The following is a 22,681-nucleotide window of genomic DNA, read 5'->3' as shown; positions in this document are numbered from 1 at the left end:
AGGACCAGTCTCCTTCCTCACATTCTCCTTCTCTTTGGTGTCCTTGAGAAGTCGGTGAGACTTTGTTGTTGTTTGTTGGATTTGAGACAAGGTTCCGCTATATAGCCCTGGCTGTCCTGGAACTCACTCGGTAGACCAGGCTGGCTCACACTCACAGAGATCCTCCTGCCTCTGCTTCCTGAGTGCTGGGATTAAAGGTGTGCGCCCCCACTGCCTGTGTTGTCCTCTTTTTAGGTGAGCAGCTAGGAAGTTGCACACAGGCATCTTATTCCTCCTCCTTTTCCTTTCTTTCCTTGTCTCCCTCCTCTCTCTCTTCCCTGCCCCACACCCCTCCTCCTCCTTCTTTATTTATTAGTTAGTTAAAAAAATTTTAAGACAGGGTTTCTTTATGTAGTCCTAGCTGTGCTGGAACTCTCTCTGTAGACCAGGTTAGCTTTGAATTCACAGAAATCCACCTGCCTCTGCCTCCAGAGTGGTGGGATTAAAGGCGTGCGCCACCACCGCCCGGCTATGCTTTTTTTTTTTTTTCTTTTGAGACAGGGTTTTATAGTAACCTTGGTTTGGAATTTATTTTGTATCAGTCTGGTGTAACTTACAGGGACCTACGTGCCTCTGCTTCTCAAGTGCTGGCATTATTAATGTTGTATCCCTCCGTGCCGGCCTGAGCCTTAATCCTGGCCACAGTTATGATAGTTACCATGGCCACCCCATGGTCCAAGGCAAGCAGTGTTCTTCTTTCTTGGTACTGGGGCCTCACAAGGATTCTCTGTTTAATCTGAAGCTGCTTCAGGATATGAAAGAAAATGCATGTGGCCCCAGCCAAGAAACTACAAGTCAAGGTGACCTCCTTTCTTGAGGCGCCCCCGTTCTGAGTTTCCACGTGTGATGGGAGGGCCATGCCCTGGCGGAAGGACCAATCCTTTCCCCTGGGGTCAGCTCCTGTACCCTGTTCTGTCAGAGTTGCAGAGGTCCCTCATCACATCGGGACATCGCAGAGGAACAGTTTTGAGGTTCCCTGTTTAGAAGCAGGCCAGTGTGCTAGCCCGCATCCTATCCTCCATCTCCCTGGGGCCATGGTTCAGGGGTCTTGCTGAGGAGCCAGCTGGTGTTTTGCTGTAGATGGCAAGGCTCTGACACAGATTGGAGGCTGAGCCCTGGACACTGGTGTGGCCAGAAAAACCCCAACTTGTCACAGGATTTTGTACCACCAGATCACAACAGGAGGCTTAATATTAGTTGTGAATGCCTGGCCTTAGCCTAGCGTGTTTCCAACTGGTTCTTATAACTTAACCCATTTCTGTTTATCTTTGTGCTATCGTGTGGCTTGTGGTTTTTACCTCTCCTTCTGCGTGTCCTGCTTCCTCTGTGTCTGACTGGAGACTCTGCCTTTCTTCTTCCCCCACGACTTCTCTGTCCCCAGAAGTCCTGCCTAATCTTTTCTTGCCTAGCTATTGGTCATTCAGTCCTTTATTAAGCCAATCACAGTGACACATTTTCACAAGATGTAGGTCCCACGCCAGGCCACCAGGGCCCTGGGTACCCAGGTAGTGGTGAGGACAGGCCATGACTCAGTTCCTTGTGGGACTGTTCTCACACTCTGTTGCTGTGGGGATGGATGGGGGAGCTCTACAGAGAGCGTGGTCTGTCCGGGTCAGACAGTGTCCACTATGGCAAGAACAGGTTACTGCCTGCGCCATGATGGAAGCGCCCACAGAAGCCGGGCACTGCCAAGTAGTGTGGCATTGCATTTGGATCGGAAGTGTGAAGATTTTGTTTTATTTTTTTTCTCTTGTAGGCCAAGCTACCCTCATACTCTCTCTGTGGCCAAACTACTCTTGAATCCCAATCCTCCTGTCTCTACCTCCCAAGTCCTAGGATTACAGGCATATAGCTACCAAGCTGTGTTCTTTTCACGTGCCGGTGAGAATCCAGGGCCACTGTGCACATCACAGAGACTCATGATGAGGTAGTCTGTGCCCACAGCCCATCAAGCAGTCTTGGGCTGGTTGGAAGGTCATGTGCCCTCTTCATTTCTCCACGTGTGCCTTCAGTGACTTGCACAGTCTTCCACTTTCTATGCCACGAACATCCTTTAGCCTCAGATGCAGAGACAATCGCCCCATGATTCTTGTCAACTCTTGGAGGTTTGCTTTGTTTTGTTTTTGTGTGTTTTCCTGCATAGAATGCTATGCGGGCTCAGTTGTCTGCTTGAGGCGGGGCTGCCACCCTACAAATGTTTGCAAAGCTAGGCAGCCACATTTTTGGCTAGCAGGCCCTTCTCACTTGGGGTGAGGGAGGCCCAGCACAACCTCTTTTGTTTACATCCTTTCTGCCCCGTGCTGGACAGCTGGGAGCACCTGTTTATGGCAAAGGGGGTTGGGGAATACCCAGTTTGAATTGGACAGCTGGATTTCACAGTTGCTAGACTTAACCAACAAAACACAAATTATTAGGTTAAATTCATTTTTTTGTTTTTTGTTTTTTTGTTTTGCTTTTCGAGACAGGGTTTCTCTGTGGTTTTGGAGCCTGTCTTGGAACTAGCTCTTGTAGACCAGGCTAGTCTTGAACTCACAGAGATCCGCCTGCCTCGCCTCCCAAGTGCTGGGATTAAAGGCGTGCGCCACCACTGCCCGGCATAAATTCAAACTTCAGATAAAGAGTGAGTCATTTTTAGCATAAGCATATACCAAATATTTCATGCAAAATTTATGCTACAAAAATTTCCTCCTTCTCTAAATTCAAATTAAATCCAAAGTTCTGAAATTTATTCAGCAACTTATTTTACAGTCATGTTTCTGCTAGAGTGACCACAGAGGGTTTATAAGGTCCCTTCATGACCATTCCCAAGAAGCGCTAAGCGTGTTCTCTAGGAGAAAGCCCTGATTGGCTTGTCCTGGGTCAGATGCTCACCCTGAAGCCAATCACCACGACTGGGGGAGGTGGGAGTGCTGTAATTGGCCTATGCTGAGTCATGTGACTAGAGAGGCACATGGCAGTCTGCAGAACCAACGGAGAACAGGGAAGACTTCCCTGGAGTCTGTAGACATTGAGTAGGCTCCCCTCGCCCGGCAGGGCCTCTTCCACACCCACCTCCAGTTCTCTGCATTGGCTCTTTTGCGTGGGTTGTCCAGCTCTAGTCTTGCAGGCACCCCTAAATGGGAGACACTTCAGGCCTTTGGGGTGCTTTAGGCCCAAGTGCTTAGGGTCAGAGAGGGCAGCTGGGGACCTGGAAGGGGAAATGTTATTACCCAGCAATGTGGAGTCTCCTCACTTCCCTGTTCACCTCAGCCCCAAGACTGCTTCTCCTAAATGGAGACAGATTTCCTGACAAGGGGCAAGATCATAAACTCCTTTGGAGGCTCCCAAATAAAAGTGGCTGTTTTAACTTTCCCTCCGCAGCAAACCAATTGTGAGGAGGATCTCTAGGCCATGTCACAACTGAGGGGGGCGGGAGGGCTGCTTGAAAACGTGGGCTCCAAATGAGCCTAGGGAGGTTGGAAAGACAGACAGCTCAGAAGGAAACAGGCTGTGTTACACAGGTCTGGATCACAGCCCACAGGTAGAGGAGGAGCCTTGTGCTTGGAGCCCTCTCTGATGGCCCAGGACACCATCACAGGACTCTTTTGGTAGTATGGCTAGTCCTGAAATGTCGGAGCAGGCTGGAGGCGCAGACCACTTCTGGTTGCCATTGGGGCTGTGAATCCGCTAAGGGACTGAGTCGGAGGGCGGTGGTAAGGTGATTTCTCACGTTTACAATCTGTGGATGTGTGCTGCCTGCCTTGGGGTGCCCCAGCGAGCAGACAGGGGACACTACAGCCGGAATGGCATGCATGGAGGATCCCTGCTCACTCACAGGAGGCCACTTACAATAGGGCACGGGACCCACAGGGCGGCTTTCCCCTTCCTGCACCCTGCAAACCCTCCTTGGACTTGGCAGCGGCTGGGGTCTGCAGTTCCTCCAGCTTCAGGAAGGCCCTCCCCCAAGCCCTCAGGACTCCAGTGGCTTGTATGGAGGTCAAACGTGTCTGGAATGCAGAAACGACACAGTGTCCAGGGGATGATCCTTTAATACTGCCCCAAACACAGCGCTAGGATGGAGGCAAGACCCATTCCTCTGTCTGCACGGACTGGGTGCTCCTAGGATTCCTTTGGGTGGGGATGGGGGTCAGAGCCCCTGCAGAGGGACTGGGATCTGCAGAAAGCACTGTTCACACCCAGGGCAAAGCCCCTCCCCACAGCCCTGCCTGTAGCAGGAAGGCTTCCAGCGGCTTGATCCACTTCTCTATCTGAATCCCAAGCTGCGAGTCACCAATCTGGCTTCTGTTGTCATTGGAGTTGGTCCAGGCTCCTGGTGAAGGGGGCGTGGGTTCTCCAGAGCTGTCCAAGGGGACACAGCACCCCTCCATCCCTTCAGGGGTGTGGCCCTCAGGTAAATCTGTTGGATACTCTCCTGACACTAGGCTTGTGGGGCTAAGGAGATGCAGGTTGAATGACCCGGTTGGGACCCTCCTCACTCCTGGATGCCTCTCCCCGCTGTCAACAGCTCCTGCATGCCTCTGCCTCAGCCTGCCTGGCTGTGCGGCCCTCCATGCTCCTGCCAAGTTTTTCTATGGGATTCCCTACAAGTGCAGAGAGAGGCCCAGCTCAGATCTATCGGGGTGGGTACGGCAGGTGGACGGCACCTTTACATTCAGTACTGCTCTCTGAGCAAATGACTAGATATGGCGCCCTTGTGCCCTGCAGGAGCAACACAGGGTGACACCCCAAGATAACCCACTGCCCCCTGGTCCCCAAGGAGCTGCTGGGGAGAGAAAGGCTGGGATCACGTCTCTTGACAGCAGGTGGAAACCTATTTTGCCTGCGTTGTTGTCTGAGGACTTGTTAAGTCTCTGTGTCCGAGTCCCAGGAGGTGTTGAAGCTGGACCTGGGAGTGTGTTTTTCCTACACTGGAGCTGAGTTCTTGGGGAACCGCCCACATGCTGGTTCCAAGCCCCCCCTTTTTTTCTTTTTTGGTTTTACAAGACAGGGTTTCTCTAGCTTTGAAGCCTGTCCTGGAACTAGCTCTTGTAGACCAGGATAGCCTCAAACTCACAGAGATCCACCTGCCTCTGCCTCCTGAGTGCTGGGATTACAGGTGTGTGCCACCACCACGTGGCTCCCGCGACCCTCACCCTAGTCTGTGGAAACGGTGAAGATTCTTAGGCGATACAAGAGTGAAACCAGACAACAGATGCTGCAGGTCCTGGGCTCCCATCTCACTTGCTGGCCCTTTGCCTTGTCTGCCGCTCCCCAGAGGAGGCTGGAGGGCTGGGTTACAGCCTCTTGGTCCAGTCAGCCATAGCCTGGTGCTCGGGGGACAGAGGACTGGATGTATCTGCCTTGAGGGAAGTTCGTCGCTGCTTATGCTATTTTGAGCACGTGGCCTGTGGAGACCCAAGGGGTGTGTCCAGGAGTGGCTCAGAAAGTGCAAGGCTGGGTCTCAGGGAGGTGAGGGGACAGCAAAGAGGAGAGGCTAAGATCCTCCATGGGGTCCTGGTACAAGCTGGTTACTGCAGGAGCTTCCTTAGCCCACACGAGAGCCATGGCTGCCCCTCCTTACCTGTCACTTGCCCCTTGATGCTTCAGACACAGCTCAGGGCTGTGACCCCACGGACTCCGAGCACCTCTCAAAGTTCAGCGCTGGTGAGGGCTCCCCTTCGCCTGGCCTAAGTGGTTTCAATGCTCCACCAGCCCCCGGCAACCTTGCCAGGGCTGAGGCCCAGCAATTAAAGCCCCCTCGTCTCCAATCGGTTCGTAGTATTAAAAACGAATTGCGATCGGCCAGGTTGTCATTTCTACCTGATAAAACATCACTTTTATTGATCTCACCCACCCAGTGCCATCATTTATCTTGCTTCAGCATCTCACATAATGGCTCGTTTGTCTTGATCAAAGTGTGGTCGTGCATGTTTAACCCTCGGGGCGCCGCAGCCCGTGTCCTTCCCCTGTCCATCCTGCCCTTGCACTGGGCCCTGGCACTGGGCCCTTGCACTGGGCCCTGTTCTGAGAGCAGCAGGTTCTGGAAGGCCAGGACCACAATGTTTGAGGCAAGGTCGGAGGAGGGAGGAGAAGGGAGCAGAGAGAGCCCGGAGATGTAAAGCCACACTGGGAGCCTGCTCTGGCGCGCCCACGTCCCATCGTGTCGCCCATGTCCCTCTTGGAGCTCCTACGGGGAGGTCCTGAAACTGGGCACTGACTCAGTTATGACGCGGTCAGTAGCAGTCCGCCTGAAGCGTACCCCGCTTGTCATGGTTTGCGAGCAGCATGCCTTAGTCCTGCCTTGAGCTCCCCCACACTAGGGCCTTTGTCTTGGTGCAGAATTGCTCTTGGAGCCTGGACCAGCCTGGCCCCTTTAACCCTGACCCAAGGCCGCCAACGGAGACATGTCTGTGGACTCCCGGTGCCTTGCTTACCAGCAGGTCATTACAAGTTCCATCCTGCCATCCTCCTGCTCCAGGGCCCCACTTTCTGGCCACTGTCTTTCTTCCACTTGCTCAGCCCTACTTGGGACCCCCTTCTCCAGGAAGCTGCCTATATCAACTCAGGGACAACCAGAGGGTCTTGCTTCACCGGCCTTGACTATCCACATCGAGAGCTTTGTGCAAGCCCCGGCACTGTTCTGGGCTGGAAAGGACAGAACCCACCCTGTGGTGCTGTGAGCGAGTTAGCTTGGCCACCTGGCCCCAGTGCAGTTGTTGGGCAGCTGTCCCCAGTCTCTCCCGCCTGCCTGTCTGGGGTTCTGGAGACATGGTGTCTTGGTGGCTGGCTGCTCAGCTGCTCCATGCCATGCTTACTTACTGCTTAGCACTGCTGGCTGCAGTGAGCTGGCCAGAGGAGAGAGGCCCAAGGTCTGCTGGCGGGGGCTCTTGCAAGGCTTCATGGCAGATGTCACCGACACCCTCCAAGTTCTGGTCCCACCTATTTTCCTGCATCAGGGCTTCTGAGCAAAGCAAGCTTTTTATGCCCCTCCCCCAGCTTCTCTGGGGTCTGTGTGTTACTGGGATTAAACCCAAGGCCTTGCACATACCATGCAAACATCCTACCACCGAGCTACATTCCCTGTAAAATAGGCTCGAATGGGCAGAGGATGACATTGTTAAAATTTCTGTTGCTGGGACTCCGGGAGCCATGCCGAGGTCCAGCCCCGCTGTGCCCAGCAAGAAGTCAAGTTTCTGCAGCTGGACATCTCAACTCCACAGAGGGTTCCTGAGCCTGGAGCCCAGTGCAGTGCTCCTGCACCCCAGATTCCAACTTTCGCTTCGTCTCAGATTCCCCGTGGGTACTAGGCAGTGCCGGCTGAGCAGCTGGGAATGACAGGATACCTGTCCTAAAGGTGATGACCTCGGATAATCTCAGGGCTGAGTCTACAGCCCCACACACAGCTGACGGGTCTGCCAGCCCCGGGCACCTAGCTCTATGGCCTTTACCTACCAGCTCTGGGTGGGACTTGGAATGAGCTGAAGGGGAATCTGGTGGCACACAGCAGGTACCTGCTGACGCACACAGGCTTCCGTGAGAGGAGGGCCTCTAAGCAAAGTAGTTCAGTGGTGGGCAGGAAGGTGATAGCAGAGAGAGAGATTCATCGGTCAGGCAGGGCTGTGTGTGTGTATGTTTGCACAACCAAGCTCTTATACATAGAGGTGCAAAGCTAAGGACCCAGCCCCACTTCCAGAACCAACCTTGCTGTTTCTCATCTGCCTTGCCCTGAGGTCCCATCTCAGGGTGTCCATAGTGAGTTACCAACCAGGGCCATCTCGTCTTGCCAGTGTTGGGCTTTCTTTGGGTCTGCAGCTCCCTGATTAGGGGGTACCTGGTCCTCTCTCCTCCCACTCAATCAACCTTCTGCTTAACAACTAGAACTTTTACTCCCTCCCTGCCAAGAGACAGGGTCTTGCTACATAATCCTGGCTGGCTTGGAACTTGCTATGGAGGACCGAGCAGCCTTCACACTCAGAGGCCCATCTGCCTCTGCCTCCCGAGCACTGAGATTTAACGGTGTACAGTGTCAGGCCCATCAGGATCTTTATTTATTATTCTCTGCGTAGCTGTCTGGGAGAGATACTTTGGCAGAACAAATCCATAATCCATTCTGACCCTCGCTAAGGCAGGGTTCACAGTATGGAGCTGTGTTTGCAGCCACCCTTCCCCGTTGCCTTGTGTTTGTGGGCTCCACCATGGCTATCTGATCTGGTTCAAGTTGGACAGGTGACCAACCCGTCACTCATTCACACCCGACTAACAAGTCCAGGCCCAGGATCAAGGGCCTATGACTTGGGGTGGTGTAGGGTGGTGTCTCTAAGCCTAAGGTTCCCTAAACCCATTCTAGTCCCTCAGTCTTCTCCCAGCCCAGACAGGAATGACCACGTGACGCACATACAGGAGGCAGGCACAGTCACAATCTGGACTATCGAGCACCTGTACAATAGTTCATATATTTATTCTTAAGCAAGTTATCAATAAAAAATTTAATACTAAAATGCCTTTACATAGAGTTTGCTGTTCATAAAACCTTTGTGTTTTTTGTTTGTTTTGTATTTAGTGTTTACATTGAAAACAAAAATCCAACCAGTCTCTTAGTTTACACATTTACAAGAATCGTGCTTCCGTCACGGTTAGCCACGGTTGGGGAGGAGGGGGGGTCACGCCATTAGCGTGTACACGCAGAAAGGAAGGGGGGGATAAAGACAGAGAAGACAGCTCAGCAGAGGGAGAAAGAAACATCCAGAAGGCGGCCCACAGATCAGCCTTTCTGCGTGCTCTTGTGCCCCGGGTATGGGGTTCTGAGCAATGCCTTCCGAGTGCCAGCCCTGGTGTCTGTTTCTTCGCTCGCCGTCTTTCTGATTCCCTAACCGTGAGTAGGACCTTAGTGGCCATCTCTTCCGACGACCGCCAGGAATGAAATATTGCACTCATGTGGAGAACAGAAAGCCTCAGGGTGGTGGGACAGCTGGGAATAGGGTCCCCCGAGAGGGCCCTTTGAGCGACGACTGAGAGAAATGAAGTCCCTGGAACTGGGACAGACACCTGGTGGGGCCTGAGCAAAGGAAGGGAGGCTGAAGGGTCCCAGTTAGGGCAGGCACCCCTCAATACTCCTTGCTTCCTAGGAAGCATTGGCCTGGCGGGGCATTGGGAAACAGGTGTGCCACAAGGCATTTCTGAGGACAAAGGCCTTCGGTCCATAGGTCTAGCCTGCTCTTCCCATAAAGGGATAAGAAGGGCTGCTGGGGCCAGGGTGTGGGCACAAGGGGCCAGAAGGGACTCTTGAGAGATACTCCATGCATGTGTCTGCTATGCCGTCTGCCCTACTGAGTGACTATAGAAAAGGTGGAGGGGGGTAGACAGAGGGGCCCCAGGACCAGGGTCTGGGTTAGGAGAAAGGGAACCGGATGAACCTCTTCCCCTTGGGTGAGCAGCACCTGCCGATATACTGTTCCTTTTTACGCCATCACCTCTGGCCCGGCCTCACCACCATCCACACTTGAGGTTAGCCAGAAATGGGAGGGGGGGCAGGGAAAGTTCGGTGGGAAAAGGGGAGTCCCATTGGTGAAGAGGTACTCGAGAAAAACTGTGAACCAGCCCCAGGTGGGCCCCAAGTTCGGGCCCAGAAGGGACCTGGTCCAGCTGCACCATTGTGGAAGCCCTGCTGCTCTTGGGAGGAGGAGGCAATTGGGGCCCTGAAGGCTAAGGAAGGGGCTGAAAAGTGATAGGGGTGGAGGGGGGCGAGGGGCCAACTACACCCTGCTTGAGTGAGGCCAGGCTTCTCTCCCTGCAACATACTGGCTGTGGAAACGGAAACCAGAGATAACTTGGAATATTCAGGAAAGGAAGCCTAAACATCCATTTTTCTTATTGATACTTCAAAATATTTGTTCTTTTGTTTTGTTTCAAACAGAGGTAAGATATATATGGCTGCTGCCATACTCCTGGGCCGCAGAGCGGGGCAGGCCGATCCTGACTGTTTCCATCCTGTGGCTGAAACCCCTTTCCTTCCTGGGGACCACTATCACCACCCCACTCCAATACTTCTATGTATGGGATATACTGGAAGGAAATAACCGGAGTGTAATTTCCTTCACACAGTTGGCCCCCATGTCGAGAGACAAGGGAGTATGACTGGGTCTTGTGTGACCATCCCATGGCCTTTGGCCTTGCCCCATTCCAGCAGCCTCTGCAGTCACAGATGCCCCTGTTGGAATTCAACTAGGCTGAGAACAGTGCATTTCCAAAGAAAACCCCAGGACAAAACCCTACACACACACACACACACACACACACACACACACACACACACACGCACGCGCACACACACACGTACACACCCTGCATGCACCCTACGTGCACACACACACATACACCCTGCACGCCTGCGCACACACACACGCACACGTGTGCATGTGCACACACACACACATCCTTGTCACGCTCCCCACCCTTGTCACTAAGGTGGGAAAAAAATCCTTTTCCATTTTTCCCCCATAAAACTTCCCCACAGAAATACAATATTTACATAGAGAAATAAATAGACAACACACCTGATTTCTGCTTTCCCTGGTGGGAGACAGTCGGAGGTACTAGGGAAATATGGCTTGGATTCTAATCTCTCGAGAACTGCGGTGCAAGGGCAGCCAGCCCCGTGGGACCAGCCAGCCCTCCCTCTGGAGCAGCTAGGATGGGACCGGGGTCCAGCCTAGGAGCTTTCTCCAGAGAACCGCGAGGAGAAGCCTGATCCCGCCTTGGAGGATTGCATATTTGCTCAGACCAGCTCCTGGATAGCTGACCTCTTGGCCGCAGCCATGGATGAGGGTGGGCGGAGGCAGAGGCAGCTCAGCACAGGATGGGCACGCCGTCGGCTGTCACCAGGCGTCCAGTGGTAGGATCGTAGGTGCCCGCCAAGTAATAGAGGTCCTGCTGGTCCTGGTACTTGCGGCCCCGCATCATCTGCTCATACTGCTCCCGCCCGACCACCTGGCACTTGTGGGAGATGGTCTGTACATCGTTCTCATCCTCATGACAGGACTGGTACAGGGCGTTCTGCCGGGCAAGGGCACAGGGTTAGGGACGGTCCTAGAGGACACATCCCCACACCTGGGAAAGACTGTGAGCGTGGGGCGGTCACCAGGACGAGGCGATGCTGGCTGCTGATCTCACCGCTAACCCCCCTCTCTCCCAGAGGTCCTGTACAGGGGCTGGGCCCCAGTGCGCCTGCCCGCACCTCACCTTCCCATCGCACTGCCGCTTCCCCAGCTTGGTCTCCTCGGGATGGTAGAACCATTTGACCTTCACCACCATGTTGCTGCCCCACGACTCCCACAAGCTCTCGATGCGGCCGATATAGGGCAGGTTGGGTCGTCCAGCCGACAGGAAGACCGCACAGTCCCCGATGCGCAGCGTCTCCTTGCCTCTGACGATGGCCTTGTAGAAGAGTTTCCTGGCCTTCCCCTTCATGCCTCGCCTCTGCAGGGCAGACCAGCAGATGCACAGTGGTGAGGAGGGACCCTCAAGGGAAGGTGGTGGCCAGGGAAACTGAGAGCAAGCGGGAGGGACAGATGGTGTGTCTTTATCTGTGCTGGCAAGGGCAGAAAACAGCCACACAGTGGGTAGAAAAGGGACACTGCCATATAGTCCTTATGAGGAGGCTATGCTTGGATTCTCTTTGCATATTGGTCATGACAGAAAGACTAACAGACTCCAAAGACACACGGGATCTGAGGGCAGAGACACATATGAGATGCTCAATGTAGTTTGGTTTACAAGTGTAAAACAACAGCAGCAACGACCCATAGACAGCCGAGCAAGCTGATACACGGTGCCTTTAACTCCAGCACTCAGGAGGTGGAAGCAGGCGGATCTCTGAGAGTTCCAGGCCAGCCAGGGGGCTACCCCGAGAGACTCTGCCACAAACACACAACACTAACAGAAAGCCTACAACCAGCACAGCTCCACAGACAGACACTGGTAAAGAAAGCTGTCTGTGTGTCTGGGCGGTGGTGCGTTGCAGCCTTTCAAAGCTGGTTGTCTGAGCAGCAGCAAAGGCTCCTCAGGCAGCGCTGCCAAGTGGCAGAGAGCGCAGAGAGCAAGCATGCGGTACGCTCCGGCATCTGCGTCACCACACGGGCAAGGCGATGGCTCTACCATGCAAATCACGGCACTGGCTAGCGGGTTCATTGGGCTACCGGTGGGTTTTTGTTGTTGCCTGGGGGTTTCCAAATGGTTTGAGATTTAAAAAAGTATGTTTATGTATGGATCCCTCTGTGACTGGAGTTATGGGCAGTTGTGAGATGCCCCACGAGGATGCTGGGAACTGAACCCAGGTCCTCAGCAAGAGCAGTTTGTGCTCTTGGCCACTGAGTCACGCCTGGCCCCTGAATGGTTTATCTGAAAGGGAAAAATACCTATAGAAGAAGCATTTGGGGTCTGAGGGAGCAAGAGGAGCCCACTTCTCTGTTGACATCATACTCTCTGCCTCAGGGAGAAAGGCCACCTACCTGTGTGGGGTTCCCTGACCACTTCCAGAGCTGCCGGGCAGGCAGGAAGGCCGAGATCTTTGGCCGGTTTTCCACGGAGGGCAGCCGTTGCCTCCGAGAAAGCTCTTTGGCTTTGGAGAAGCTCAGGGCCTCCTTGCGCTTAAACTTGGATTTGACACCACTGGGGCCAGCGCCAGCGCCTGCACCAGTCACGCCGGCCCTGGACAGGAAGCAGCGCTGGGCATGGGCGTGGGGGCTGCTACCCTTGGAACGCAGGGCTTCAGGTGGGGCCAGCAGGGCAGGGACAGGGCGGGTGAGACAGGTCTGTAGCAGCAGGGCAGGGTCCTCATCGTCTGAGCTGTAGGAGGAGTCCTCGTTATCCGAGGAGCAGAGGCTAGAGGTGGACATGGAGCCTGAGGAGGAGGATGTGGATGATCCCGACGACGAGGAGGACATGGAGAGGCGGGTGAGGAAGCGGGAGGGCACACCGGTGGCCAGCCCCGGCCCATCCTCATCCTCATCCGAGTAGGAGCTGGGGCAGTCACTGTCACAGGGCAGCGGGTACTTGCGCAGAGCTAGTCCCATGGGCAGCGGGTGCACAGGCGCCCGCCCCTTCTTGTCCTTGCCCATGAGGGCTGGGTGTGCGTAACTGGGGCTGGCTAGCGGCCTCCCCAGCTTGGGGCCAAAGTCCTTGTCGCCCATGAGCAGAGCCTTGCAGTTTTTGTTCTTGGGAGAGGTCACACCCTCATGGTCCAGCTTAACCAGGAACTCACTGCCTGTCCGCCGTCTCCCTGTCTTATCTGCTTCTGCCCGCTCAGTCTTCTTAGCCCGAAGGAGCTTGTGGGCTCCCCCTGGCAGGCCTGCCGCAGCCCCCCCGACAAAGGGTGTGTAGGAATTGGCCAGGCTGCTGAAGGAGTCGGCGCGGAAGCTGTTACCAAACACGGGTGTTGCCATACTGTGCACGGGAAACAGCGTCTCCCGGGCGCGCAGCTTCTTGGTGCTTCCGTTGAGCTGGAAGAGGTTCTGCAGCACCCCCGGCCCTTTGCCACCTGCGGCTGCTGCGGCCACTGCTTTCCGCTTGGTCTGGGCCACTGCTGACCAGCTCAGCAGGGGGCTGCCCCTGCGGCCCAGGAAGTGATCTGAGGCCCCCGTGGGGGACTTGGCACCTGAGGTTAGGAGGTCAACTTTGCCTGGGTGGGAAGGGAAATGCCAGGTAGAGTCAGAGGTACCTCCTGGGCCCACCCCGCTGTCTCCACTCAGCCCTCCCTGACTGCCTCCCAGTGACCACACCCCCAGGGTCCCTCCCTTCCCAGCTCTGCAAATACCGGCTTTGTCTTTGCTGATGGATTTCTTCCCTGGGGTCTTGGAAGTTTCGGGGCCATCCTGCACTTTGGGGGACAGGCTGGGAGAAGGAGCTTCGCTGGGTTGGGGGGCCTCACTTGATGCTTTTTTGGTCCTCCGGCAGCTGCTGGACACCAGCAGGGCTGGAGAGGGTTCTGTACCTGTGGAGAGGACAGAGGGGCTTATCACAGGCCTGCTGTGGGTGACTGCCACCCTGTGTGGAACATCGGGAACTGTTCCTGAGGCAGGCAGGGAGAGCCCCGCTCTTGGGTAGATGCTCACACTGGATCTTGAAGTCTGGCGGCAACAACCTGATGTTAGAGACAGCTATGTGGCCTCTGTCTCCGTCGTCAAACTCTACCACTACCGAGTCCAGATCCTCCTCTTCGTCACTAGAAGCACCTGCAATAGCGCACGCCCTAAGCATGTGGCCAGCCTGTCTAGCCAGAAGGCAGGGGCCAACAAAGATGTCGGGATGCCTCTGCAACCCGACTACCCCGGCCATCTGATAAACCAGCACCATCCCGCTGGCCACCTGGCATCAGAGCCACTGATCCCACCCCAGGCACACACAGCCTGCTGACACACAGACATCTCTCTGTAAATCCTCCCAGGAGCATCCAGTGGACTCTTGCCCATTTGCAAATTCCCCTTTAGACCATGAGTCTTCCTGCCCTGAGTGCCCTACATGCCCTGTTTGCCCAGGTGTGATGGGAGATTTGGTGACCCAGGTCCTGGAATCCTGGGCCTGCTGGGCCTGCTCTGCTTAGCTGGACGTGGGAGTCCTCCCCCAGCCCTCACCTTCTCACGTTCTCAAGGCTACCGGTAAACTGGTGTCGGTGTGCACTTAGAACAGACCCACGTCTGCCTTGCTCCAACCCCCAGGAGAAGCCGGACTGTGTGTGTGTGTGTGGGGGGGGGGCTCTAAAGTTCTCAGAGGGGCCCTGGCCCTAGTCCTGGCCTCAGCTGTGCTTACCTCTAACCACGTTGCCCGGATACAGGCACCGAGACTTCTGACTCCAGTAGGCACAGACCCGGGTACCAGGCGGAAGGTACCGACTGGACTGTGGCCGGACATCGAGGACCTGCAGGGAGCCGAGGAACAGTAGTCTGTGAACAGTGGGCTCTTGCATAGGGCTCACTCTAAGGCCAGTCCAAGGTCCTCCTGGTGGCAGGAAAAGCCACCGGGCTTGATTCCCTGGCAGGGGCCGTCCTTACCGCCTCCTGCAGCAGCTGCTCCAGTGAGTAGATACGCTGCCGGTTGCCTCTCTCACCCTCGATGACGATGCTGTAGCTGCGGGCACAGCAGGGGCATGTGAGACCCTGCAGGAGTCTCCCTGCCCTAACAGGTCAGACCCAGCATGCATTCCTCCCACCCAGGCCCCGGCCTCACATATCGGGGGGCTGCAGAGTCCTGACGCTGCCCGCGTACAGCAGACTGTCCTCCTTAGGGATCAGTACAGGGAGTCCGTCCTGCAGGTCCTCCTTGTGGATGGTGCAAGACCGTGCTGCATGGGAGGACACCAGTGCTGGGCGTGGGGCCACCCACCACCCCTTCCCCAGGCACCCAGCACCTCGTTAGCCTGCTTACCAAGGGCGGCACTCTGCTCTGCACTTAGCTGGACCCCGGCCTCCTCCTCCTCCTCCTCCTCTTCCTCATCCGAGAAGCTGCTGTCATCGTCAAACTCGAAATCATCCTCCACAGCGAAGCTCTCCAGCAGTCTGCTCACCGCTCGGCCCTGGCCCTAGGTGGGACCACAGGGGTCAGGGGAGGAGGCTGGGAGGGGCTGAGCCCCCATTGTGCCCCCCCCCCGGGCCTGGGAGGGCTGCTACCTGCTTGCCGACCGTCTCTCTCTTCACCTTGGTCAGCTTCCTGCTCTTCCCCAGGATGGCCTTGGCATTGCGGGCTGACAGGGCAAGGGACAAGGCCCCATTCTTCCGCTGCTCAAGAAGGGTGGGCAGAGGGACAGCCGTGAGGATTTGGAATAGCTTCTCCAGGCAGCATGGGCTGGGACTCAGGGTTCAGGGTTGAGTGGGGAAGCGGGGAGGCTGCATTCACGTCCTCTGGATGCCCACTGACCGCCCTGATGTCTACTTGGCCCCACAGGCCTACCCTCAGTACTGGCTGCAACATGGCGCTCTTGCGTGTAGCTCTCTTGAGACGCTCACTGGCAAGTTTGCTGCCTTCCTCTCGGCAAGCAAAGGTCCGCGTGGGGCTGAAGAGGGCATCCCTGCTGGTGGCCGCCCCAGGCTCGGCACAAAGGCCACCTTTTGCCTTGCCCTTGGCTTTCTTCTTGCCAGGTGCACCTGGGGGCTGCCGACCTGGTGCCCGCTCCAGCTTGGGGCCCACCTTGCTTTTCACTGTCCGTCTCTTGATCTTGACCTCACTCTCGGGGCTGGATAGGCGGCAGGCCCCTGCGGGAGGGAGGGAAGTGGTCATTGGAACCCTAGAATATAGGACCCCATTTCCCATTCTGCTCTGGTTTCTTGGTTACCTAGCAAACCCTGCCTCTCCTTTTTCTTCTTGGCCTTTTGGTTGGCTTCCATCTTGACCACGGAGGAAGGTGAGGGCCCCAGCACTGCCACACTGGCCCCTGGGTGCAGCACCAACCCGGGCTCCCTGGGAGCCGCCTCTGTCCCCAGGAGTGCCTGGCAGTCCTCACTGTCATAGCCGCTGCCTGGGGGACAGCAGAGAGGTCTTGGTGACTGGGTGTGGAATTTGGCTATTTGGGGTGGACCTAGGGAGTATGGCAAACGAAGACACTATCATCCTCTGGGCTGCTCAGGGGTGGGGACAGGAACCTGGGGTACTGACCCCACCCTGGGAGTGTCTAGCAGGGCAAGGGAACAGGATTTTCTTTCTTGCAGCCCCACCTTGCAGAACTGGACTCCCCTCTGGGGAGTCCCCCTCTTTTTGTATCTGCTGGCCCAGCTGGCCCCTCGCTTCCTGCCCCCAAAGCGGTAGTATATTTCCCTTTGCCCTCCCTCAGTCTCCGACCCTGGAGGAGGAGCTGGGAGGGAGGAAGTGTCTATTTTTCCAGGCTGTTTCTGGACTTGTCTGCCGGGGAAGGAAGAGATACCCCACCACTCGCCGGATGCTGAGGGCAGAGGTGGTAAGGCTATTTTTAACGTGTTTCCAGGGCGTGTCCAGAGTTTCTTGCTGCCCTGAGCAGAGAATTTACGTCTTGGCCTGGAGACAAAGCCTCCTTCCTTCCCCAGCCTTTTCCAACAAGAAGTGGTCCCTGTGGTAGCCATGACCCCTGGGCACCCCGCCTTCAGCCCCCGGGTGACCGTGGCCCAGGCTTCTGTCACTCACAAGTCAACTTGCCTGTCTCCTGTGCCACAGCCACTGCTGGCTGGGCTGGGAACTTGGGCATCCCCCTGCCACTGTCCCCACCGGGGTGTGGATGCTGCGCTGTCCCTGACCCTTGGACACTCTTGGCTCTAGAGAGCTTCTTCCGGATGCGCCCACCTGGGGCAGCCTCTTTGCGCTGGAAAGCACCGAGGCCCGCGGGCAGCCCCTTGCTCTTGACCCGTGGCTTCAGCTGGGCCACCCTGTGGGCCACGGAGGACGACAGCTGGGCCTGGCCACCGCTCCTCTTGCACTGCACCTTCTCCTGTGGAGGGGAGGAGAAGGCTGTACGCTCAGGCAGGGTCCCAGCCACAGCCCCTGGCCTGCGGCTTCCTCTGTCATCTGGACATCTGGCCTGGGAAGTAGGGCTGCTTACCGGAGCAAACACCATACCCATCTACCAACCCTCCTCCCATTCTACTTTGAGTGGTAGAACAGGGGAGGCTGAGAGCCAGAAAATTCCTGTCTGTCATGGTATACGCTGTTTGCTTTCGTGAAAAGGAAGGATAGAAGAATTCCTTAGGCAGAATGGCCAGGCAGCATCCTGCCCATGCCTACAGCACTTAGGAGGCCGAGACCGGAATATAGTTACAAGTGAGGACAGCCTGATCTACAGAGCAAGTTCTATATAATCAAGTACGGAGACTAAAACCGCCATCGCCACCACCAAACCAAGCAAGCAAACAAAAATGAAAACAGCCTTCCGATGTGGGAAGTGACAGACGAGGTAACACTGGGCCTAGGACCTTGGAGGGAGAGAAAAGTAGAAGGACCCAGGATTCCACCCGCCACGGTAGACACTCTTGCTGTGGATTTCCATCCTCACTACACTCCTATATACTTTTCCTCTACTGGAGTTGGGGGTGGTGGCAGTGGTGGTTCAGGGAACCAGTGACAAGCCACAGTGGCAAAGTTGTCACCAGTGTGGTGGGGGCAATAGCCCCCGGTTACGACATCTGCGTATCCCTTTAATCAAGGATTCCGAAACTCGCCGAGCCCCGGCTGGTTCACCAGGGCTCATCACCCAACTTCTCACGCACGGTGCCCACCCGGGGTGAGGGTGGAGCCGGGAGACTCACGGAGGAGGCCGTCTGCAGGCCTGTGTAGGCCCTCTTTTCTAGTTTGCTTCGCTTCCTTGTTGGCTCGTCGCCTCGTAGCTCAGCACACAGCAGACTCAGGCTAGCGCGGACGGCTCTAGGGGACAGCAGTGGTGGGCACAGGGTGAGTCCAGCAGCAGGACCTGGGCATCAGCACCTCCATGCAGTCCCTGTGGTGTGTCCTGATCCCCCTGGCCAGTCCCTTCTGCCTGCTGACCACCAACTCCTGGAGGTGGGAATAGGGCATCTTTCCCGTCCCCCACTCATCTCCCTGCTGGGTTGGGATGCCCTTGCAGTGGCAATCATAAGCTGGTGACCCAAGGCCCAGGCAGAGGAATCTGGGGACTGGCAAAGTCACTGGGTTCCTGGGATCTGCCCCAGTTCTTGTGAGCCAGGGCTGTGTCACTATCTAACCTTGGTGTTTCAGGTCTGTGGAGCTGGGGCAGGGGATGGCTCAAGTCTGGGTCGGGCCCTCGGGATACGGCTAACTGCTGGTACACACCGATAATCCTGGCACTTAGGAGGCCGAAGCGAGATTGTTAGAGGCCAGCCAGGAATACCTTAGGCAGAACTTGTCTTTGAAAAGAGGTGGGGGAGGGAGAAAAGGATGTGGGGACACAAACAGGGTCCACTCCCATCAGGGGCAGGGTAAGGACAAGAGGCAGAGAAAGGTGGGCTTCCTACTCCTGACCCTCAGCGGCCTTTGCTGGGGAGCCAGGTCCCTGATTCAGGACCCTATGAAGGAAGCTTGTCATCTCATTTTCCAGATGGGACCAGGGGAATTGGCTCGACTTTTGGGGGGTGTCAGTTAGTGCTAAGCTGCTGAGTCAGTCCCTTCCGTGTGCGGAAGTTCCTGGTGGTCCTTGGTGCCCCTCCCAACTTATCTAGCTTTAATCTTCCCACGTCCCATGGTGAGCTATCTCCTCTAGGCTGGTAGGTCGCTCAGGGGCCACTATGGTCACCCAGCTACTGAGGAAAACAGCAAGAGAGGTCGATCTGGCCTGCTCTCTCCACACCCTTCTATCCTCAGTCACGTGGGCAGGCTTCTGTTTCCCCCACTTCCCAGTGTGCTCAGCGTGTGATTTCATTCCCTTCCTAGTACCCCCTTCCTATGAGGAAACCAGCTTGTCTGCCCGTGGCTGGGCAGGGGCTGGGGCTCGGCCTCCCCCACCTGTCAGCCCCTCAGCCCTCACAGCACAGAGGGAAACCGGTGGCAGATGGGGACTAGGGGCGCGGCCCGGCCCTGACCTCGCATGGCCAGACGCTGCTCTCCACCTTCCTGTCCGGCAAGGAGGTTGGACTTCTGAAGGCAGGGGAGGCCAGGCAGGAAGCCCCTGCAGCTCTGGGAGCCTCCTTGACCCCCAGCTTCCTGCCACCTTGCTTGGCCTCACACTTCCTGCATGGACGAGGCCTACCCTGGGGCCCAAGGCCTGCTACCCAACTGGATTCTGGGACACGGCTTTAGAGTCCAGACAGGAGCTGGAGGTGGAGAGACCGCCAGGAAACCCACTCTTTGGAAAGAGAGGGACCTGGCTACGGAGCCTTCTCAGCCTAAGGCTTCTGGAGTCTCTGGGTCATAGGAGAACTTGGTTGCAAGGTGGTCACAGGTTAAACCCACTTGCTGGATCTTAGGACAGAGTCCAGCATGGGCAATGTAGCCAGAGTGGGTTAGGGCCAGAGAGGACAAGTTTGGGGGTACATCACTGTCCTTCAGCAGTGGACAATGTCATCCACTGAACCTCAACCTCCAGTGGCCCTATCCTGACCAGCAGCCCCCAGGCGGTAGACTGATTCTCAAAGGAAGGCCCTCCAGGTCCCTGCCGGGTGACACCTGGGTAGGCCAACGGGAAATCTCAGCGAGGCCCCCAGCCATATGGTGAATCCTCTCCCACGCCTGCAGCCCACACAAACTCCCCCGCCCCATAACCTTCTCCGCATTTGCTAATGTTTTGTGACATAAAGCCCTGAGATTAATTTTTTGCCTCTGTCTTAATTGAAGGAACCATTTAGTGCCGATTTAACTATTATTACCAAATCATCAGGATTGATGCAGAGCACACGCGCGCCCGCCAATCGTGTTTGGAGGAGCTTGGAGGATTTATGCAAATGGGCCTGCCGGGAGAGGCAATTTGTAGCCGAGAAGGACAATTATACCCGGCCCGGGAGTGCGCCAACGACTGCACCGGGCGGGTAATGGATAATAACATCGCGCGGCAGCCGTGAGCAGCAGCGCAGCGTGACCAACGACTTTATACAGTGCAGATAAAGAGCCTTTTACGCAACGCCGCCTCGCACGCAAGGGGCCAGGGCTGGCTGGTGGCTTTGGTGGGGTGATGCCACAGCCTTAGCCACGGCCAGGTCCCCAAAGTTGGTGCAGCCAAGTCTAGGCTGTGGCTTCCCAGGAGGGGGCGCTGATGCCTACGGCCATGCCGGAAAGAGGATGTCTGTGCTGGACGGTGCCAGTGCCCAGCAGAGTTCTCTATCTCTTGGACATTTGTCAGGGCCTCAGGTTTTGGGGGGTGGGGCATACTAGGCCTTCAGACATTGAGTACAGGGAGCCAGCAATTCCTGCATCGTGACCCTCCATGGTGCCCAGGCTTGCCCCACGTACTCCCGGCCCATCCTCCATACTCACTTGGCTTTCTTGCCTTCGCTCCTGGCAAGCTGACCCCCAGGACGCAGAGTGGGCAGTGAGCTTGAATGTTTGCGTTTCCTTGGCCGGCCAGGCCCCCGTCGTGCAGGGCTCCGGGAGCTCTCCTCTCTCCTGGGGGGGTCACAGAGGGTAATGTTAGAGACTTCCAAACACTCCACCCCCAGGCCTATTGGAGGGCACTGCCCCGCAGAGGAATGTTGGGGGCGACAGTACTCTCCGTGTGGGTTTAAGGCAAGGCTCAACAGGGTCCCTGCTGCTCAGAACCTGCGTAAGTAGACAGCACGCTCTCCTGCTCGACTCTGGGATCTAACTGCCTTGTGCACGTTGGTCAGGAGGTTCTCACTGCCCCTCATGCAGCTGAGCATGACCTACTCCAGCTCTGGAGTCGGCCCCAGCTACCCCCCCCTTCCTAGTCTTCCCTCACACCCAGTCACTTTAGCCACCATGGCCCTTGCGCTGCCATCTTGTGGTTAAGCCTCTCTATGCTGCCCTCCGCTGAACAACTGGTTCTTCCCCCCTCTGCCAGGCTGCTTAGGTCTCAGGGGCACCATGCAGACTGCAGTCTCCAGGATGTCTCAGCTGGGCCACTGCCCACAAGGTGGTCAACAAGGCCAGAACTGGCCTGCAGGGACTCCCCACATGCTGCGCTAGGGATCAAGGGTCCCATCCCTGCCTGAGCGTCTTACTCCTGGTCATGCCTGCGCTGCAGGCGCGCCAGCTCCCGCTGCTTCTCCTTGTAGCGCCTCTGCAGCTCTGCCAGTTGCATGCGCACCTCTACTTCCTGTGTATCCAGCCGGTCGATGGCAGCCTTCAGGGGACATACCTGTGTGCAAGCGTTCACGAACCTCAGTGTGGGGTGGGAGGCAGCCTAGGCATGCAGAGGAATTCCCACCTGTCGCAGCACTGGGCAGTGCGTGTCAGCGTTCTCACTTACGGGCTTGGTTTTAGGGGTCCAGGTGTCCTTGCGTTGTAGGATCTGCATTCTAGGGGTGAGCCTGGGGCCTCTGTCTTGGTCAGCAGCTGGGGCCTGCAGTGAAGTGACCGAGCTGTCCAGACTAGCAGCCTCCACTAGGGACCACACTGTGGCCAGGGTGGCGAGGTACTGCAGGTTGAAGGCCAGTACATCCTCATCTGAAGGGAGAGGGGCGGGTCACACACTGTTCCTCAGGAGTCAAACCACAGGGAATGGTCAGCCTGCCAGGCTACAGCTGGGGAGATCCACCCTAGGCCACGGCGCAGGGCAAGCAGGTTCACACAGGCCTGCAAGTGTCTACGAGCCTGCAAGTGTGCCCCTACTCTTTTGGACACTAGGAACTGAGCAAACCGAGGATGCAGAGGGTTCTACCATAAACCAAGCACAAAATCAGGCAGACCAAAGGTTCTTGAATCCCATGCAGCTGAGCTGTGTTCTAGAGCCCGCATGGCAGTCACAAGTAGCTACCCACTACTACAGGTTCATCCTACGGTCCATCCACCTCCTACCAGCATGTACACTGGGCAGCAGTGGTGGCTAACCACAGGAGGGTTGGCTCGGTACTGGGTCGGTCAAGGGCTAAGCCAGCAGAGGGTAGCATGGATTCAGGGAAGACACTTGAGACACAGATGCCATGAAGGACTGGGGATGACTGAGCCGATTCTACAAGGACATCTATGAAGGGTCGGAGAAACAATCCAGAAGGAGCCCAGTGGGGCCTGAGTGGAAGACATGGAAACCTAGACACCCGGAAGAGCAACA

General features: G+C 56.4%; 1 protein-coding gene across 6 annotated transcripts in view; it reads right to left on the bottom strand.

The window, feature by feature from the left end:
• Window positions 1-8,460: 8,460 nt before the first annotated feature.
• The window catches only part of Bahcc1 (BAH domain and coiled-coil containing 1), a 60,038-nt gene continuing 45,817 nt past the window's right edge, over window positions 8,461-22,681 (bottom strand). For 5 of the 6 annotated variants that reach the window (XM_057773767.1, XM_057773769.1, XM_057773768.1 and 2 more), the window contains 17 exons: window positions 21,881-22,077; window positions 21,633-21,769; window positions 20,929-21,057; window positions 18,276-18,390; window positions 17,169-17,461; window positions 16,340-16,518; window positions 15,958-16,259; window positions 15,678-15,785; window positions 15,436-15,589; window positions 15,238-15,352; window positions 15,063-15,138; window positions 14,821-14,929; window positions 14,127-14,246; window positions 13,829-14,005; window positions 12,525-13,693; window positions 11,257-11,493; window positions 8,461-11,070 (listed from right to left, as the gene is read on the bottom strand). In XM_057773767.1, coding sequence (XP_057629750.1) covers window positions 10,864-11,070; window positions 11,257-11,493; window positions 12,525-13,693; window positions 13,829-14,005; window positions 14,127-14,246; window positions 14,821-14,929; window positions 15,063-15,138; window positions 15,238-15,352; window positions 15,436-15,589; window positions 15,678-15,785; window positions 15,958-16,259; window positions 16,340-16,518; window positions 17,169-17,461; window positions 18,276-18,390; window positions 20,929-21,057; window positions 21,633-21,769; window positions 21,881-22,077 — 3,824 coding nt within the window. In that variant the 3' untranslated portion in view covers window positions 8,461-10,863. Of the gene's footprint in view, window positions 11,071-11,256; window positions 11,494-12,524; window positions 13,694-13,828; window positions 14,006-14,126; window positions 14,247-14,820; window positions 14,930-15,062; window positions 15,139-15,237; window positions 15,353-15,435; window positions 15,590-15,677; window positions 15,786-15,957; window positions 16,260-16,339; window positions 16,523-17,168; window positions 17,462-18,275; window positions 18,391-20,928; window positions 21,058-21,632; window positions 21,770-21,880; window positions 22,078-22,681 lie in introns of all 6 variants that reach the window. The other variant, XM_057773771.1, reaches the window with a different exon arrangement.

This window comes from Chionomys nivalis, chromosome 7 (assembly GCF_950005125.1).
Source record: "Chionomys nivalis chromosome 7, mChiNiv1.1, whole genome shotgun sequence".
Lineage (NCBI taxonomy): Eukaryota > Metazoa > Chordata > Mammalia > Rodentia > Cricetidae > Chionomys > Chionomys nivalis.
This window is presented reverse-complemented; position numbering and strand designations above follow the sequence as displayed.